Source organism: Cheilinus undulatus, linkage group 9 (genome assembly GCF_018320785.1).
Source record: "Cheilinus undulatus linkage group 9, ASM1832078v1, whole genome shotgun sequence".
Classification (NCBI taxonomy): domain Eukaryota; kingdom Metazoa; phylum Chordata; class Actinopteri; order Labriformes; family Labridae; genus Cheilinus; species Cheilinus undulatus.
In genome coordinates this window covers 5,761,690-5,781,452 of record NC_054873.1, presented here as the reverse complement: position 1 = coordinate 5,781,452, position 19,763 = coordinate 5,761,690, and the positions used below count along the sequence as shown (strand labels likewise).

The following is a 19,763-nucleotide window of genomic DNA, read 5'->3' as shown; positions in this document are numbered from 1 at the left end:
AAAACATTTTCAGAACAGGCACATGTGTGCTGCATATTTGTCACGTCTCCCTGTTTTTAAAGCCCTGTGTTTCTTCAGAAGTTGTTCCTCACTTAATCTCCCTTCAAGTGAGTTAATTCCATGGCATAGCCTGAACAAATTGAAATAAAAATATTCTGCATAAACAAAGGGTTTTTCTTCAAAGACATGCTTAACCGACGTGCTTTTACTTTGAAAAGAACAAACCAGAAGTGTAATAGTTTTGTGTTTAGCTTGTTTGTGACATACTCAATCTGTGGGAACAGAAAGATTCTCTAATAGTCGAAGTTTAGAGAAAAGAATCAGACTGACATGTTTGAGAAAGTGGTCTTTAACAGGGTCATCAAATAACAGAATGCAAATACACTATATTGCCAAAAGTATTCAGTCACCCATCCAAATAATTGAAATCAGGTGGTCCAATCACTTCCATGTCCACAGGTGTATAAAATCAAGCACCTAGGCATGCAGACTGTTTCTACAAACATTTGTGAAAGAATGGGTCGCTCTCAGGAGCTCAGTGAATTCCAGCATGGTACGGTGATAGGATGCTACCTGTGCAACAAGTTCAGTCGAGAAATTTCCTGGCTCCTAAATATTCCACAGTCAACTGTCAGTGGTGTTATAACAAAGGGGAAGCCACTGGGAACGACAGCAACTCAGCCATGAAGTGGTAGGCCACGTAAAATGACAGAGTGGGGTCAGCAGATGCTGAGGCGTATAGTGCCCAGATGTCGCCAACTTTCTGCAGAGTCAATTGCTACAGACCTCCAAACTTCATGTGGCCTTCAGATTAGCTCAAGAACAGTGGTAGAGAGCTTCATGGAATGGATTTCCATGGCCGAGCAGCTGCATCCAAGCCATACATCACCAAGTGCAATGCAAAGCGTCGGATGCGGTGGTGTAAAGCACGCCACCACTGGACTCTAGAGCAGTGGAGACACGTTCTCTGGAGTGATGAATCACGCTTCTCCATCTGGCAATCTGATGGACGAGTCTGGGTTTGGCGGTTGCCAGGAGAGCGGTACTTGTCCGACTGCATTGTGCCAAGTGTAAAGTTTGGTGGAGGGGGGATTATGGTGTGGGGTTGTTTTTCAGGAGCTGGGCTTGGCCCCTTAGTTCCAGTGAAAGGAACTCTGAATGCTTCAGCATACCAAGAGATTTTGGACAATTCCATGCTCCCAACTTTGTGGGAACAATTTGGGGATGGCCCCTTCCTGTTCCAGCATGACTGTGCACCAGTGCACAAAGCAAGGTCCATAAAGACATGGATGAGCAAGTTTGGTGTGGATGAACTTGACTGGCCTGCACAGAGTCCTGACCTCAACCTGATAGAACACCTTTGGGATGAATTAGAGCAGAGACTGAGAGCCAGGCCTTCTTGTCCAACATCAGCGTGTGACCTCACAAATGCGCTTCTGGGAGAATATTAAAAAATTCCCATAACACACTCCTAAACCTTGTGGAAAGCCTTCCCAGAAGAGTTGAAGCTGTTTTAGCTGCAAAAGATGGACCGACGTCATATTAAACCCTATAGATTAAGAATGGGATGTCACTTAAGCTCATATGCAACTCAAGGCAGGTGAGCAATTACTTTTGGCATAAAGTGTATATTCTACCAATATGGACAGGTATACTCAATATGGTCAAAAGTATTTGGCTGCATGACAATACAACCAACTGGGACTGAAATGACTTTGTAAGCAGCAAATATTGGTTAAGAAAGGAAAAAAGGCCAATAATCAGTGGTAAAAATGGTGAAAAGCAGATAAAAATGGTGAAAATGGGTCGAAAGTAGCAAAATGTTTAGAGAAAAAGGTAAAAAAGGTCAATAAGATGCAAAAATGGGTTAAAAGTGGCAAACATTTTTTAAAAGTGGCAAAAATGGGCAGCAAGAATGGTGAAAGCTGTCAATAAAATGCAAAAGTAGGTTAAGAGTGGCAAAATGTTGCTAAAAATGACATAAATGGGTGTAAAAAGGAAAAAAAGCAGTAAATTAGATGCAAGAATGGGTTATAAGTGGCAAAAATTTGTTAGAGGTGGCAAAAACGGTTAAAAGCAGTTAATAAGATGCAAAAATGGGCTAGAATTGGCAGACAGTGCCATTATGATGTCAAAATACAGGTAAAGAGTAGTAAAAAATAGTTAAAAGTGGCAAAAATAGGTTAAAAGGAGAAGAATGGGCAGCAAATATGGTAAAGAAAGGAAAAAAGTGGCAAAAATAGGTGGTAAAAAATGTGAAAAATATTTTTTTAATTGCAGAAATAGGTCAAAAGTGGAAAACTTGTTTTGTAAGTGACAAAAATGTTGCTTAAAGTGGCAAAAATGGTTAAAAACTGTTAATAAGATGAAAAAATGTTGCTAAAAGTGGCAAAAAAGGACCGTTACATGGTAAAATGCAGCCATAAATTAGAAAAAAAGGTTAAAAGTGGCAAAAAATTGGTTGAAAGAGGGATAAAGCACCAAATATGGGTTAAGAAAGGAAAATGGCAAAAATGGTGAAACGCGTTCAATAAGATGCAAAATGGGAGGCTGAAGCTGTGAAAACTGTTAAAGTAGCAAAAGCTGAATAAATGAATAATTTGTAGTAGCTTGACACACTCTTCAGCTCCAAAATGAGTTAACCGTTAGCCAAGATGCTACTGATCGACACGTGCATTGATATGATTAATAAATCTCATGTGGAGGGCCCGTTCTCTGGGTTTTTCAGGGGACTTGCCAATTCTGTGGACAGGTGTGCCCACCATACCAGCATTGAGACATTTTTTAACCTTCTACACCCTTCTACAGAAGAGAGTCAAAACAAAGTAGAGAAAGTTTTGAACAGTCTTCCTAAAGTGATTGGCTGAGTAGTAGCAGTAGGACCAACAGCAGACGAGCTTACAGAGTTGTTTGCAGCAGAAAGTCGAAGGTGATGTATCTCAGTTTAACCAATCCTCATGTGCTTAATCCTTACTGACTGGCTATTAGCCTTTATATTGACACTATTCCGCTGCAGACACCAGAGTATCGACCGGGTGATCAGATACGTTTCCCCTGGCCTCCTAGCTCATCATCGTATATGAATATAGTTGAACTCCATCAGCTTCATGCAGACTAAACTGAGCAGAGCAGGATAACTTCATAGGGAGTGTTTGTGACTGTGATTGTGAATCAGACCTTCAGACAGAGCAGATAACAGGAGTAAATCAGGAGTATTTTTCTATTCTAATCCTCTCTGTGTGAATCCGGCCCTCAGCGTGTGCAGCAGCAGCTTACTCTGCTGTGTTTCCAGTGAGTCTCTGGCCCACTCCCGTGCTCGTCCTCGCCTGTTATCTGCTTGTTTAAACACCTGGCTGTGAATTAAAAATTCTCCCATTGTGGCTCACAGGAGAGCGACGTGATGAGTGATGCGTGACAGGTGCTGCCGTCTGATCCTCTTCCTGTAATTGATCCCATTGGGCCGTCGGGCTGGGGAAGGAGCCAATCAGAGCGCAGGTTTAAACTGTGTGGCCTGCAGCTGCTTCAGTGAAGTTGACGGCAGGAGAGCGAACGTGTTTGAAGACGTCCAGACTCACATCAGAAGCTCTGATGGCCAGGTGTTTGCAGAAACCGATCTGTGAGGGTTTGAGTCATTCAGAGCCAAAGGAAAAGAAGATCCGAGTTTGATGATTTTTACGCCACCGAGATCACGTTTGCATATTCTCTGTTGATATGCAGCACAGCTGACTAACTATGAGCTCATTTAGCACCTTCTGGTTGTTGTTTTCTTTCTTGATTTTTCTAGTGTTTGGTTGGAAAAGCATCTTTTTTATTAACAGTTTCATCACTGATCTCATGGTTGCCAAGTTAGAAGTTCCAATCTCAGCTTTACCAACACAAAACAGCTTTTTTACCCTCTTTTAACAGAAAAAGCTGTTTTGTATCAGCAGTGTCTGGATTCTGACAGCAGAATAAATCATCTTGTTGTGGTTGTGCTCAGATTCAGCCCTGTCTCTGACCCTTGGATTGTTTTTCTCTGATGTTCAAGAGGACTGCTCCAACTTTCCTGAACTTCAGATTTGTTTTGTGTGTTTTTTTTTGAGAGCACAGTTGTGGCAGACGCTGTTCACCATAGCCAGAACTTTTTGAAGCTAAACTACAATATTACCACTTAAATGGACATCTATGCTGCTGTAGACCTGCCTGTTTACAACTGCTTCAACAATTAACAGCCTTACATTATTAGCATTTTTGTGTTAAAGTGAAACTAAATGCTGCCATAATACCAGTGACAGTACTCTTCATTTCCTCACCAATGCTGTTATCAGAATGATCCGTCTGTTATCAGATATTTCAAATTCTGCCAATTCTTCAATTATTTTTCCTGTCATTAATGACATTACTGCCCTATCCAAAAAGATACTTTTAAGATGGATTTATGGACAGAACAACCAGAAGTGTATCTAGTCCAAAAAGGTTCATTATAATATGCTTAATGATATGCTTATACTTTCTTCTGTAACAGACAAAAAAGTTTTTAGTTCATACCTTTACATGTTTTGACGGAATGATTCCATCTTCATCAGAAGTGTCATCTGACGTGTCCTTTTCAGCTGATCTTACGGAGGCGTGAACATCCTGTCAGATTTGACAGGACGATCACACCTCCTGCTGGAGGACTGGGATAACGCCAAAGTCATGTGCACTGAAAGCAACAGACACCAACGCTGGATTATGGAAGCAATAGAAATCAGGAAGCGGGCCCACAGGACGATGAACCGGGACGAGGGGGCATACGTGCTGTCACACAAGACGGAAGCATTCTGTAGAAGCATGTCAAAGTATGAACTAAAAACTTTTTTGTCTGTTATAGAAGAAAGCATAAGCATATCAGAAATGTATCTTTTCATGGTTGTTACTGGGCTTGTTTTCTCACTTTCTGCTTATCCTACCTCTTCTCTCTTTTTGCATCACCCTTTTCTCTTTTTTTCTCTGCATATCCCTTTTCTCTCTTTCTACATCTTCTTCTTCTTCTCTTTTTATCTGCATCTCCCTCTTCTCTCTTCATCTGCATCGTTCCCTTCTGTCTTTATTTAGAGCTCCCTTTTGTCTCTTTATCTGCATCTTCCTCTTTTTTCTTTATCTGCATCGTCCTCTTTGTCTGCATCTTCTTCTTTTTTCTTTATTTGCATTGTTCCCTTCTCTCTTTATTTAGATCTCACTCTTTTCTCTTCATCTGCATCATCCTCTTCTCTCTTCATCGTCCTCTTCTCTCTTTATCTGCATCGTCCTCTTCTCTCTTCATCTGCATCGTCCTCTTCTCTCTTTATCTGCATCGTCCTCTTCTCTCTTCATCTGCATCGTCCTCTTCTCTCTTCATCTGCATCGTCCTCTTCTCTCTTTATCTGTATCGTCCTCTTCTCTCTTTATCTGTATCGTCCTCTTCTCTCTTTATCTGCATCGTCCTCTTCTCTCTTTATCTGCATCGTTCTCTTCTCTCTTCATCTGCATCGTCCTCTTCTCTCTTTATCTGCATCATCCTCTTCTCTCTTTATCTTCATCATCCTCTTCTCTCTTTATTTAGATCTCCCTCCTCTCTTTCCGCATCTCCCTCTTCTCTCTTTATCCGCATTGTTCTCTTCTCTGTTTATCTACATCTTCCTCTACTCAGGCTACTAATGTCTTTTTGAAAACCATGGTATCCACCCAGCTTGTGCTGAATTCATCTTTTGAGCCGTGCATAGAAATAGGGAGAGGACTGCTGGTGGCAGCCATGGTAGTTTTGTCTTCTTCTTCTTGAAGGTGGTCCATCATGGGTTATCAGCATAAACATGACTGAGGTACAGCAACAGGACGGCAGCTTCCAGTAGGAGTTCATGCTCTTTTATGCAGCAGCCTTTGATGTAGCCTCAGGTGTTTCCATGGCAACAGTTAACATCTGTTATTACAAGACATGGACCATTACTGCTATGAAAATTAGGTATTTCTCTGGCCAATTAGAGAATATCTAACATTGTTCAGTCATTTTTAGACTAATGTAAATATTTCAGGGCAGATATTTTACATACTGCACCTTTAACAATCACCTGGGAGCAGCTGAAGTGCTGAACGTTTAATTTCTAACATTCATACATGATGATCACAGTCTGTGGAGCATGCAGGGGTAATTTTCCATTGCAGAGGAGTAATCAGGCGTCGCAGCAGAAAGCAGAACTCATTTGTGGCTCACTGCGTTGGCTCACCAGGACTTTTTTTTTCTGTTCTCATCATGTAACTGTCCTTGAAAACAGCGTGTGATTTTACCTGTCTGTATGTTTCTGCATGTTTTATGGCCTTTTCTGCATCTCAGCCCCTTCTCTGGGTGAAACCTGCGCAGGTTCCTTGAATTTATTTTTGGTTGCACCGAGAGAAAAAGGCAGAAGAACAAATCACAGTCCGCTCAATCAGACAGAAATCCAATCGTCCTTGAGGAAGAGGTGAATGTGAACGTGGCACGATGCAAATTTAAGGACTGAATATCCTGTTTAGTGTTTTTTCTTTTACAAGACGACAGCTGCTTGTTTTCACCTTGTTTTCTGCTCTGATGGGAACTCTCAGGGGTCAGTTTGACTCGCTGTCGACTGTCACAGAAGGGTTGGAGGTGGACGTATGACATACTCAGTTTTTTTCTCTGAAAGCACACATGGCCAAAGTCAGCCAGTCAGCAGCAGCAGCGATGATGACTGAAAGTTAAATTTCTTATTAAATATCCAGATGTGTCAAGCCATAGAAGTAAATCAGGCAGAAGACAAATGTCTACAGCTGCAGGGCTGATCAGCTTTAGATGATTAATAATCAATAATGAGCTCACTGCAGACGCCTGTCTGTACTCATTAGTCTTCTGAGGGAACAGTTAGCACAGATCTCTGACAAACACCAGATAAAAACAGGACTGCTTCTCCTGTGTTTGTTAGTTAGTCGTTCTCTAGTAACATGTCTCTGGATTGGCTCGAGCATAAAGGCGGGTTGGGACCCTCCATGTTTATAATAATACCCGTGTCATGAGAAATGTCTCTGTGAGTACTGATGGTAAATTTACAATCAGGTGTGGCGAATAAACAAGTATTGCAGGTGCTACAACACACAGGATTTATTTGTGTGTACATATGAGTGTGCAAATGCACTTATTTGTTTTTTTTTTGCCATCTAATTTTTTAAGGTGCATTATTATTTTTAGCTGCATGAACATGATAGAAAAAAGTAGTGACATGGTTAATGGATGGAGAAGCATAAACACAAATCTGAACCTATTTTCCCATCCACAGATCCTCCCTGTTGGAGGGACATTACCGTTTCATTTTGTTTTGTGTTTGTGTCCAGCCAGCATGTCCACAATAATCTGGGCCCCTGAAAAACCCAGAGAACGGTCCCTCCCCAGTTTTGATTTACTGATATTACTATGTCTCAGATCAGTAGCATTGGTGCTAACATACTGGCTAACAGTTTTGGAGGTGAAAAGCGTGGCAAGCTGTTGTTGAGTTCTGATATTGGAACGATTAATTTGTGGTACTTTTTAAACAGTTTTTGCCACCCATTATTGCTAAATCTTTCCGCCACTTCTAATAGATTTCTACCACTTTTTTGCCACCCTTTGCCTGTTTCTGCAACATTTGCTTTTTTTGCCACTTTTTGCCAACTGTTGTCCATTTTCTGTCACAATTTCTGCCCCTTTTGCCACCTTTACACCATTTTTTCCACTTTCATCTCATTTCTTCCACTTCTTGCTATCTTTATCCACCTTTTGCCACTTTTATCCCAGTCTTTCCACCTTTTACCCGTTTCCTGCCACTTTTGCTAATTTTTTTGCAATTTTTTTGGCAGCTATTGCTTTCTTTGGCCACTTTGATCCCTTTTCTCCGACCCTTTTCTTTTACCACGTTTTGCCAATTTTGGCCACTTTTATTCCAACTTTGTCACATTTTAAACATTTCTACCACTGTTATCCTTTTTTCTGTCACTTTTTTGCCACTTTGTCCAGTATCTGCCCTTTTTTTTTTTACCACCTTTTGCTTTCTTTTTGCCACTTCTATCTCGTTTCATCCCCACTTTGCCACGTTTACCCACTTTTTTTGCCACTTTTATCCTATTTTTGCCACCTTTTACCCATTTTCTGCCACTTTTGCAAAATGTTTGCAAATTTCTTACCACCTATTGCCTACTTTGGCCACTTTGATCCTTTCTCTGCCCCCCCCACCCCCCCACCCCTTTTATTTTTACCACATTTTGCCCAGTTTTGCCACTTTTATTACAACTTTGTCAATATTTGCACATTTCTGCTACTTTTGTACATTTTGGCAACTTTTATGCCACTTTTGCCCCTTTTTGCCTACTTTGTTCAATCATTTTTTTTTTTTTTTTTTTTTTGTGGCCTTTAGTCAATATTTTTTGCCATTTTTTCCCGTTTTTTTTTCCCATTTATGCCACTTCTATCAAATTTTTACCTTTTTGCCAATTTTTGCCCAATTTAGCCACTTTTATCCCATTTTTCCACCTTTAGCCCATTTTTGCAACTTTTATCCCATTTTTGCCACTCTTTGCCTCCTTTTCCCATTTTTTTCCAATTTGTATCCAATTTTAGCATGTGTCCATGTTTTTGCCACTTTATCCCATTTCTGCCCCCTTTTCCCACCTTATTCCTGTTTTTTGCCGCTGTTTTGACCACCTCTTGCCAGTTTTTTGTCACCTTCTTCCCATTTTTGTCACTTTTTTGCCTCCTTTTGCTCATTTTTTCTAATTTATGCACTTTTCCCCTCATTTCTGCCCCCTTTTTTTTACCATGCATGTTTCATCTGTTGTCTTTGCTGCTGTGTTGATGGTCACATCTCCTCCACCTCTGCATCACCTTCCCATGTTGTTAACGTGTTGGGTTAATTTTTGAGGATGTGACAGCAGACGTGTCAAACCAATGCTGAGTTGCTGGTCTAAAATTGTAGTTCTCTTTTCTTCTGTCTGACTGTCTTTGTGTTTACTGTAAATTTAGCCCAGCATCACTGTTGTTCCACGTGTCCAGAGGCAATGCAGGAACACAGTAATCACCGGTTTTTCTGTGGCTAATTCTGGCTGAATCATAATAGTGGGTGCTGGATCTGACCCGTGATGTTTTGTGAACACCTCAGCATTGAGCCTGAAGAGTTAAACTCCTAACAGCAACAGTGGAAGCTTGGAGTGACGTTCATGTGTTCTGGTTTTGACAGGAACATATCTGAGATGTTCCAGACACACCTTAACCCCCATGTCTAATCAGCTGTTGAGCGGTGCGTTTAGGGCCGGTCTGAATGCTGATGCTGTTTCGGGGGTGATGTATGGTTCTCGGTGTAATCCGGCTCGTCCTTGTCTGACTCCTCCAGCTCTTTTAGGATTCCAGCTGCAGTCAGACAGGATGGACATGAATAATTCAGAGGTGAACGGCTCAGAGGTGCCGCCGCTCCTGCTGCTGCCGCTGCTTCTTCTTCTTGTGAGTCTTCACCTGGAAGCAATTACAGAGAGCCAGGGCTCCACAGAGGAGACAGAAATGAAGTGTCCCCACTCGTCCTGGGAGCTTTATGTTTTTAATCAGGGTCTAGGAGCTTTCAGGAGGACATGTCTGCACTTCAGGAGATGCCGACTGTACATAGGGGGCGGAGCTACTGTCAAATGGAAGTGTAATTTAGACCTGGATGAAAAAAACATTCATAACTTATTCAGGAGGGGAAATCAAACATCTCTTTATTTTTGCCAGTGATGGGATATGTAAACCAGCTTTTTGAAGTTGTCGGAGATTTTCGTCATCTTCTGGAATTTGCTGAGCCACATTACAATAATGAAGATGATGAAACCATCAGTCAAAGCTCTGACAATTACAAATTCTGCCTGTGTGCTCTCCAGAACAGAAATATTTCTGCTAATCTCTTTGCTGAGATATAAACATGTTTTCATGTCCGGGCTCTGCTGAGAATCAGGGCCAGAGGGATCAGGATCATGGGTGTCTGTAAATCTGTCCGGGCCAGTCTTCTGAACATGAGACCTCAAGAATGCATTGAGGGACTGTCTTCAAACTTTGCACCAAAACCCACTCTGACTCAGGGATGAACTCGTTTCTTTTTGAGGTGCAAAGGTCAGGGTCAGATTTTTATCAAACATAACAAAGATATTAGATTTTGGAAGTCATACAGTGCTGTGAAAAAGTATTTACCCACTTTCTGATTTCTTATTTTTTTGCATTTTTGTCACATTAAAACGTTTCAGATCATCAAAGAAATTTCAATTTTAAACAAGAAGAAACAATCCTAATACATTTGTAGTTCATAAATGAAGATTTCACAAATTAACTGTCAGTAGCTACTGTTGTCATGGAAAGCTGAGTTTAACCCTCAGGCATCACTAGGGACATGTTTCCACGTCCAAAAAACTGCTATGAAAACTTAACAGATCCAAAAAAAAAAATCTTTCTTTTTGCATAACTCTCTTAAACAACTTCAGCTGTGCACAGAACTACCAACCATTCAATCATTTTGAGGATTTTAACCCTTTAAATGCCAGTTTGATTACTTAAAGTCAATGTTGTTTTTTGTGGAAAAAAGCAAAATAAATAAATAAATAAATAAAATTATATCTTCCTCAAACCAATTGTTGGATGGCTGGGGTATTATTTCTACACCCAGCTTGGATAAGTCAGTGATTAGCCAAAATATTGACTTTGATGCATTTTTAGTTTTTGTGTAGCATCCGATTAAAAATTTACTACCCTTGTCTCGTCATTAACTCACTGAGTGCCAGCCCTTTTATAAAATTGAAAGTGCCTTGTGCCTGCGTTTTTGGCCATTTTGAGTCATCTTTCAAGACCCACAGAATATTTTGTACTATGACTCTGAAAACACCAAATAGCTCAAATGAAAGAAGAAACTCTCTATTTCATCATGGAAGAAAACGTTTGTTTGTAACTTGTTCTGTTCTTGATTTATCTGAAGTTGAATAGAGGCTAGTTTCACCCCAAAAAAACCCCACTTGTTTTCTAGAAAGCTGAGAAAAACGCATTTTTGTGAAAGAGAGTCTGTCAAGTAAAACAGTGATTTGAATGTTATAATTTTGCCTTCAATGACATAAAAAAACATCTGAAAATTTTATTACAAATGATATTTTATGATAAAATAAATAACAGTTACTGTCATTGACACTCTGGAACTGGACGGCCTCCAGGGGGCCCCCCCATACGCCCACGTCCTCTCCTGCTTGCGTGTCCCCTGGCACTGCCTGTAAATTATAGAAGTATTATAAATATAATATGTTTTATATACTGTATATAATATATAATCTATAATACAGATTTTTTTTTCTGGTAGTTTTGAGCACAGCTGAAGTTGTTTAAGAGATTTATGCAAAAAAAGCAGAAAAAAATATGAATCTGTTAAGTTTTCATAGCAGTTTTTTGGAAGTGGACGTTTTTGTCCTTAATGGCTTTAAAGGGTAGTAAATTAAAGTGATGCCTGAGGGTTAATTTCATTAAACACACCGAGGGCTGATTACTGCCAGACCTGTAAAATCAACAAATCCCTCAAATGTAACCTGTCTGCAAAGTGAAGTAGGCTAAAAGATCTATCAGTCTGAAAAGGGTTATAAATCCATTTCTAAGGCTTTTTGGACTGCTGTGAACCACGGTGAGAGCAATTATCCACAAATGGAGAAAACTTGAACACCGGTGAACCTCCCCAGGAGTGGCCGGTCTACCAAACTGACTCCAAGAGCACATTGACAACTCATCCAGGAGGTCACAAAAGACCCCAGGACAAAGCCTAACTAGACTAAACCAAACTAAAGACCTGCAAGCCTCACCTGACTCCGTTAAGGTCAGAGTTCGTGAGTCAACAATAAGAAAGAGACTGGGTAAAAATGGCCGCAGAGGAGCCTGATGCTCCTAACGCATGTTCCTACTGATTCTTCTGCTCAATGAGACATCAACATCGGTATTAAAATGAATAATCTCAGGGTCAATGGCAATGTTTTTGCTCGAAGATGAACTGACTCAAAGTCTGGCTGTATGGTGGTAAAGTCAGCTCACAAACACAGCAGGGACTCAGGTGGCTTACACACTAGGGGCCCGGTCCAATATCCGAGTGCACATGAGCCCAAAATCCAGTTTGTTTTGGTAGTGTGAATGCAAACGAACCGCGCCCGGGCACCGGGCCCAGGCCCATTTGGGGAGGGGGTCTCAGGCGTGATTCATGTGGACTCTGGCACGGTTCGGATGAGATGTGAATGCAACTGCGCTCGCATATGGGACAGAGCGTCATATCAGCGTTATGACGTCATCGTAAAAACTAAACTTCTTTCCACAGCACAGCAGTTTGTTCACATTTGTCCTCAATAAAGGGTGGAAATCATCAGAATCCAGCCAATAAACTGTCTGTTGTGACTCACCTTACAGACGAACACAGGTTGGAATTAGTGAGAGGAGGTGCAAAGGCAATAAAAGTCTCCTGTTACCTCAAAACTACTGTATCTGCGCCGTGCGAGCCCATTTAATCCTCTGAGCTGTAGTAGATGTGCAGATAAGAAGAGCGAAGTTGCTGGCATCTTAAAAGTGATTTTAATCATCCATGGCTGCAGGACGGACTTTTTGCTGGGTCAAAACAAAAATAATCTTCGCTCAGGTCATGACCCCAGTGGTTGCCATGGTAACTTCTCTCTCTTCCTTTGCGGGGTTGTAAACCAGTTACATGCATACCGCCACCTGCTGTTTCAGACCGAGTAAATAGTAAGTGCGCCCTGGCACGGTTCGATGTTGCTAGTGTGAAAGCAAGCCGGGGGGGATCGCGGCGCGGCATGGTTCGAAACAACTGGGCCTAATGTGAAAGCGCCCTCAGGGTGTCGGTGGATGGGCTGATTAACCTCTACATTAGGTGCTGATGAAACAAAACATTCACTGCACAAGATATTTTTATATTAAGATCCTTTTTTAAATATGCAGTTTTGTTATTGTTTTGATGTTATTTTATATTTCAAATTATAGTTTGTAAACAGGCCAAGCTCCATGTTAACATAGGAGCCCTTCTTTGATATCACCTTCACTATTCTTGCATCCATTGAATTTGTGAGTTTTTTTGAGTTTCTGCTTGAATTTCTTTGCAGGGTGTCAGAATATCCTCCCAGAGCTGCTGTTTTGATGTGAACTGCCTCTCACCCTCATAGATCTTTAGCTTGAGGATGCTCCAAAGGTTCTCAGTAGGGTTGAGGTCAGGGGAGGATGGGGCCCACATCATGAGTTTCTCTACTTTTATGCCCATAGCAGCCAATGACACAGAGGGATTCTTTGCAGCATGAGATGGTGCATTGTCATGCATGAAGATAATTTTGCTACAGAAGGCACGGTTCTTCTTTTTGTACCACGGAAGAAGTGGTCAGTCAGAAACTCTATATACTCTGCCGAGGTCATATGCACACCTTCAGGGACCCTAAAGGGACCTGTCAGCTCTCTCCCCATGATTAAGGCCCAAAACATGACTCCAGTGGTGCTGGATTACAACAGTTCTGCTAAGAAGAGTGGGCCGAAATTCCTCCACAGTGATGTGAAAGACAGTTATCACAAATGCTTGCAGTTGTGTCTGTCAAAGGTGGAACATTAGTTCTTAGGTTTAAATGGAAATGACTTTTTCACATGGGGCCAGGTAGGTTTGGGTGACTTTTTTCCCTTAATAAATGAAATTTCATTTAAAAGCTGACTTTTGTTCTGTTTTTTCTGGATAGATTGTGGGGGTCAAAGGTCAAGGACAGAGGGCTTTTGGTCGATTCATCTCTTGTAAATGTGACATCTCAAGAAAAATGATGGCTTTTCATTAAATTTTGCACAAATATCCTCTCTGAAAAGACTAGATTTTTGAGATCAAGGGTGAGAGATTATCATAAACTGAGTTTATGCTCTTCTCTTACTTGAGATAAATCAAGAATGCTGTCTGAGGCTGCCTTCAAACTTTGCTGAAATATGCTCTCTGACTCGAGAAGGGTCTGATAAGAATTTGAAGAACGAATGCTAGGACATTGTGACCTCAGACTCTGCTGCAATATTTTAAGAATCTAAACTGAGCTTAGAGGTTAAAGGTCGAAGTTGTGATGCTAGATGCTCATGCCTTGCTTGTGAACGCACTATCTCAAGAACCTCTCCTTTTGCCTGTAGATGGTTCTTCTGTATTGGAAATATGTGGAAGTGAATACAAACTCAGGTAGCTGTGTGATGTCATTCATATGAACAGACCTCTATTGCTTTCGTACATGGGGGTTTCGGCTGCGCTCTGCTGCCTTCTTCAGAAGTGTCACGTGATGTTGCAGTGACATGTCTGGTCAGCTGATTTATACAGGTTTTCACCCGAGCCACGAAGCAACAAGTCTAACAGGAACAGCTTAAGTCCGCAATCTCAGACCACTGCAAGAGGGAGAACCATCTCATGGATTGGGACAAGGCAAAGGTCATAGGCACAGAAAGCAACAATACCATCGGTGGATCAGGAAGGCCATCAAGATCCAGAAACATGCCCACCAGACTGTAAATTGGGATGGGGGGGGCGTAGCAACTTTCTCACACCTGGGATACAGTTTTGAAGAAGTCGGGCTGCAGATGGCGCTGTCATCCTTCTGCTCCAAGTAGGAAGACAGCGCCAAGAAAACCTGTATAAATCAGCTGACCAGCTGCTGCATCACTGCAACATCACGTGACACTTCTGAAGAAGGCAGAAGAGCGCAGCCGAAACTGTCAAGGTACGAAAACAATAGAGGTCTGTTCATATGAAACTTCAGTACAGACCTGCAGGCTTTTGTAATTTGGAGGCAATGGGTCTCTGTTTCTTTATTTCATCTTCTTCTGTAGTAGTTGAACTGTTCAGCATCGACACCCTGCTGAGGCATGAAACCGTCAGTAGGTTGGTCTAGTTCTCATCATCTTTAGAGGTTTAAGGAGCAGAGTATTCGCTCATGAAGTCTGTTTTTTTTTTTTGCTGAATTATGAGCTCAGCAGCTTCTTATCAACCTTGAAACAAGCAGAGTGCGGTCCAGAATAACCGTCATGTTTTTAATCTCAGACAGTTACAGTAATGCTGCTGACTGCAGATTTAGTCACCATCTTTCAGCATTCGCCTGGAGCTTTATGATGAAAACTCAACTTTACAATCCTTTCTGCTTGTTTTTATCAGTATTTTTTAAAGAAACTGAAGCCACTTTGTGCTTTGCAGTTTGCTGTTCTTTCATGATCCCCTCCTTGTTTTTCTCCTCTGTAGTCGATATTTCAGCTCCCGCTTGTTACCTCCTCCCTCTGTGTCTCCAACATGCAGAGACGTGTTGTTGTATAAATTCCCATTCTGTCAGTGGCTCTGTATTCACTTTGAGTTCCAGCTCAGCTGCTTTAATTGGATGAAGGAGTGTGTGGGTTTTTAATTCTGCAGTCTGTGTGAGGCTCGTTTTCTCTAATGAAGCCTGGCCGAGTCGCTTGGGTCGAGACGCTCGCCGACACCAGCTGGAAGAGAAAAACACGATGCTGAGGAGGGACCAAACTGTAGGAGAGGATTTTTAATGAACAAATCTAAAGGCTGCTTTTTAAAGGAGTGTTTTTGTTTATTCTATTTCTATGGCCTGGTCCTAAATCACATAATAAACTAATGCATGTTGTCCTTTCTTCAGCAGCACTGTCAGTATTCTTTCTATTCATCTATTAACCAAAACAGAAGGCTAGCATAAGGAATATTAATAATACAACCACAAATCCATCTATACCAGGATACTGCTTACAGTCAGCTTTAATATATTTACTTAAAATTCACTATTTTTCTCCACACATTAAATAAATATCAGCTTATAGATAAAGGGTGATGTATAATAACCTTAAACAGCACATTTCCAAAAAGGTTGGGACATTGTATAAAATGTGAATGAAATTACAATCCAGCTTATTTAATTGATAACAGCTCAAAGAAAATATATTTAATGTTCAAAAAGATGAATTCTGTTGATCTTTTAAAACTCTGATCACATTCTGAATTTAATGGCTGTAACACGTGCCAAAAAAGTTGGGACAGGATCCTGTCTATCACTGTGTTAAGCTACCCTTTTTCTAACAGTCCTCTGGGAACTGAAGACTCAAATTATTTAAATATTAAACCTGGAATGTGCCATACATTTTTAAAGGAACAGGTCTGGACTGAATACAGGCCAGTCTAGTCCCTGTCCTCTTTCACTGTGAAGCCATGCTGTTGTAACCCGTGCAGAATGCCTTGGCATTATGTCGCTGAAAGAAGCAGGAATGTCCCTTAAAAAGTCATCCAGATGGAAACGTGTTCTTCCAAAACCTGCATGTATGTCTCAGGATTAATGGTGTTTTCACAGATGTGTAAGTGACCCACGCCATGGGCACTAATACATCCCCACTCCATCACAGATACTGGCTTTTAAACTTTGCATTGATAACACTCTGGATGGTCTTTTTCCTCATCAGACCACAGCACACTGCTCCACACTGGGTCAGTCCATCCAGAAGAAGTGGGCGGTGCTTCTGGATGTTGTTGATTTATGGCCTTATCTCTGCATGGTAGAGTCTTAACTTACATGTGTAGATGCAGTGATGTACTGTGTTAGCTGGCCATGATTTTCTGGTGTTCCTAAGAATTCACAAAATGATGCCAGATTTTAATGCAGTGCTGCCAGAGGGGTCAAAGGTTGATTTTTAATTGGTTGTTATACTCTTTATGATTTAGTTGGTTGGCCTTCATTGACCACTCATAGATATATAATGTCCTTATTTATAAGGGAGTACTTAACCAGCTTCTCTCATATTTGTGTAATATTTTTTATTGTGAAAAGATCAGGAAGCTACAGTCTTCACTCTGTGACTCAGTCATAAGATTTACTTTTGCTGTCTGTGCCTGAAGTCTGTCTGGAGATGAGTAAAAGTTTTAATACTGCTCCTGCAGCCTGGAATCTTCTGCAGGAAAATGTTTGTCTCTTTAAATAAAGGTAGACTGAGGGTTTTGGAGGAAGGTGCATCACGTTGTAGTTGTTTTAATTGATGACTTTCTGCTCTGTGACTCAGGAGTTGGTTGAAATATGTTTTTGTTGTGTTATGTTTAATATTTCAGCTTTGTTAAATGTGCTGCTGCCTGGCTTAGCTTGGAAACTGTTGCAAATGAGATTATTAATCTTCATCCTGTTTTCCTGGTAAAATAAAATACAGCAAAATGAAAGGTAAAATAAAATAAAATAAAGATAAAAAATAAATAAAATTAAATATAAAATTAAAAAATAAAATGTAAAATAAAATAAAATATAAAATTAAATAAAATGAAATAAAATGTAAATTAAAATAAATCTAAATCTAATCCATCCCAACTTTTTTGGAAACTAGGGTTTTGTAATAAAAACATAAAATACTCAGCTGATTTATATTTCTTTATAAATGTGTTACACTTTCTGGCATTGAGTTAGCATTTAAAAATGCATATTTTTCTTTATAATAGACATCACCAGTGTTACTGCATCAGCTACTGACATTAAACAAGAAAAATCAAGCAGATGTAAACAACTGCAGTTTATATTTGTATTCAACTAAAATGCCATTTTTTATGCCAGAGATTGAGTCATTATGTGTCTGAGTTGTCACTTGCATTCAGGATCAGATTTTTATTTAGTTTTCCACCCAGCGAGGTGATGACACCCATTAAAACATTCAGCTCCAAACAAACGTAACATGTGACAACAGAAGGTCCATCAGGCTCTGAGCTGTTTTCCTCAGGGTCTTCTCTTCTCTGAAACTCTGCTGTTTAATGACAGTTCCTCCCCTGACGCCGCTTTGTTTCCGTCCTGCAGGTCTCCTGACAGCGGCGGCAGGAACAGACACTCCCCAGAGACAGACTAGGTCCCATCGTCCATCGCCCATCATCGACAAGCGGAGCATTCTCCGCCGCAGCATCAGCCGCTATCAGAGCCGCGGGGCGAGACGACAACACTCCCTGCTTCACGCATGGCGGGTGACCTGTGGAGGCTGCAGCCTGGAGAAGAAGAAGAAAAAGTGACTCCTTGTGTTTTCTGGACAAGCTGCCGGATCGATGGCTTTTGTTTGGCACTAAACTCTGTTTACAGACCAAAGATGAACAGAGCCGACGAAGAGACGTTTTCAGAGGGGCAGAGACTTTGAGAAGCTCCCCTCTTCACCACCCTAAAGAAACATGTAAAGAAACAAACACATTGTGATATTAAACAGTAAGTGACTTAAAGCGAGCAACGTAAAAATGTACATGAGTTAAAGATCAAACATATATCTGTCTGAGGAGGGATGGTTTGTGTTTCTGTGTGGACGATCAGCTCATCACACGCTGGGCGTCAGTCGAGTGGAGAAAGTGAGAAATCATTTCAGACGTTTTTATGATGAGAACATAAAACTTTGTGCACCGTCAGAGACACTAGAGATGTAATTTAAAGGTGGAAGGCAGCCTGGGAAAGAGCAGGAAAAACATCTAACATGGCAAAAAGTGAATGTACATTTTTAGAAAAACAAACAGAAATGAAATATTTATACAGTGTGTAGATAAAAGACAGACAGTAAATACACTTCAGAGAGTAGGACGCTTCAGAAACTCTATACTGATCCTGTTTGGACTCAGTTTGATGTTTTATGTATGAAATCCAGAGCTTGGAACACATCATTAATACATTTATTATTAATAACTGACGTTACACTTTGGATCGATTTTTAATGTGGATGCTGATTTGAAAAACGAGGATCAAAACCTGCAAATTCAAGGGCTTCAGTTCCCATTGCTGCTATTTTCAAAAGCTTACAGCCTCCTGGATGTTAGAGAGTTTATTGAATACCAAGCTGAAATGCTCCGGGTACTTTTATTGTGAAATGCTGCTTCACCTGCGTGAAGTTTTACCTGCAGATCTGCTAGAGTTTCTATTGCCTGTAGATCTGAAAAGCATCAGTGGATCTTTTGGGATGCAATGTGTGTGGATGAACCTCCCGAGACCTGAGCTTCTGTTTCTAATGCATTTCTAGTTGTTAAGGTTAAGTAAGACTTGATTTTTTTTAAAAGTTAGTCTTTCCAAAATCCACACAAATTCTTCAAATTTTTTAAAATCCATGAAAATGAAAGAAATATCCAAACAAATTCTCTAAAATTTCCCGATCCTGATCATACAGCCCCCCCCCCACAAAAAAAATGTAAATTTCCCCATAACTTCCATTAAACCTCTTAAAAAATTTAAAACATAACATATACCCAAGTTCCAATGAAAATACTCGAAGATTTCAAAGAAAATTTGTGAAAAAAAAAAACTGAAACATCACATTGACATAAGTATTCGGACCCAAAACTACTGTAAATTTAGCTCAGGTTCCTCACATTTGCTTAATCTCTACTGAGATGTTTCTACACCTTGATTGGAGTCCACCTGTGGTAAAATAAACTGATTAGACATGATTTGGAAAGGCTCACACCTCTCTATACAAGACCTCACAGCTGACAACATCAGAGCAAAAATCAAGCCATGAGGTCAAAGGAACTGCAGAGCTCAGAGACAGGATTGATGGGAGGAACAGATCTGAGGAAGGATACACAAAAAAAAGAAAAAAAATTCTGCACTGTTTCCAAGAGCACATCAACCTCCAGAATTCTCAAATGGGAGAACATTGGCAAAACCAGGACTCTTCCAAGAGCTGGTCGCCCAGCTAAACTGAGCAGCCAAGGGAGGGCCAAGAATCAGATGGTCACTCTGATCTCCAGAGATCCTGAGGG

At 40.7% G+C, this 19,763-nt stretch overlaps 1 protein-coding gene across 1 annotated transcript in view; it reads left to right on the top strand.

The window, feature by feature from the left end:
- The window catches only part of LOC121515445 (chemokine-like protein TAFA-5), a 110,738-nt gene extending 91,514 nt beyond the window's left edge, over window positions 1-19,224 (top strand). The window contains exon 4 of the mRNA XM_041796220.1: window positions 17,836-19,224. Coding sequence (XP_041652154.1) covers window positions 17,836-17,844 — 9 coding nt within the window. The 3' untranslated portion in view covers window positions 17,845-19,224. The remainder of the gene's footprint in view (window positions 1-17,835) is intronic.
- Window positions 19,225-19,763: the final 539 nt, after the last annotated feature.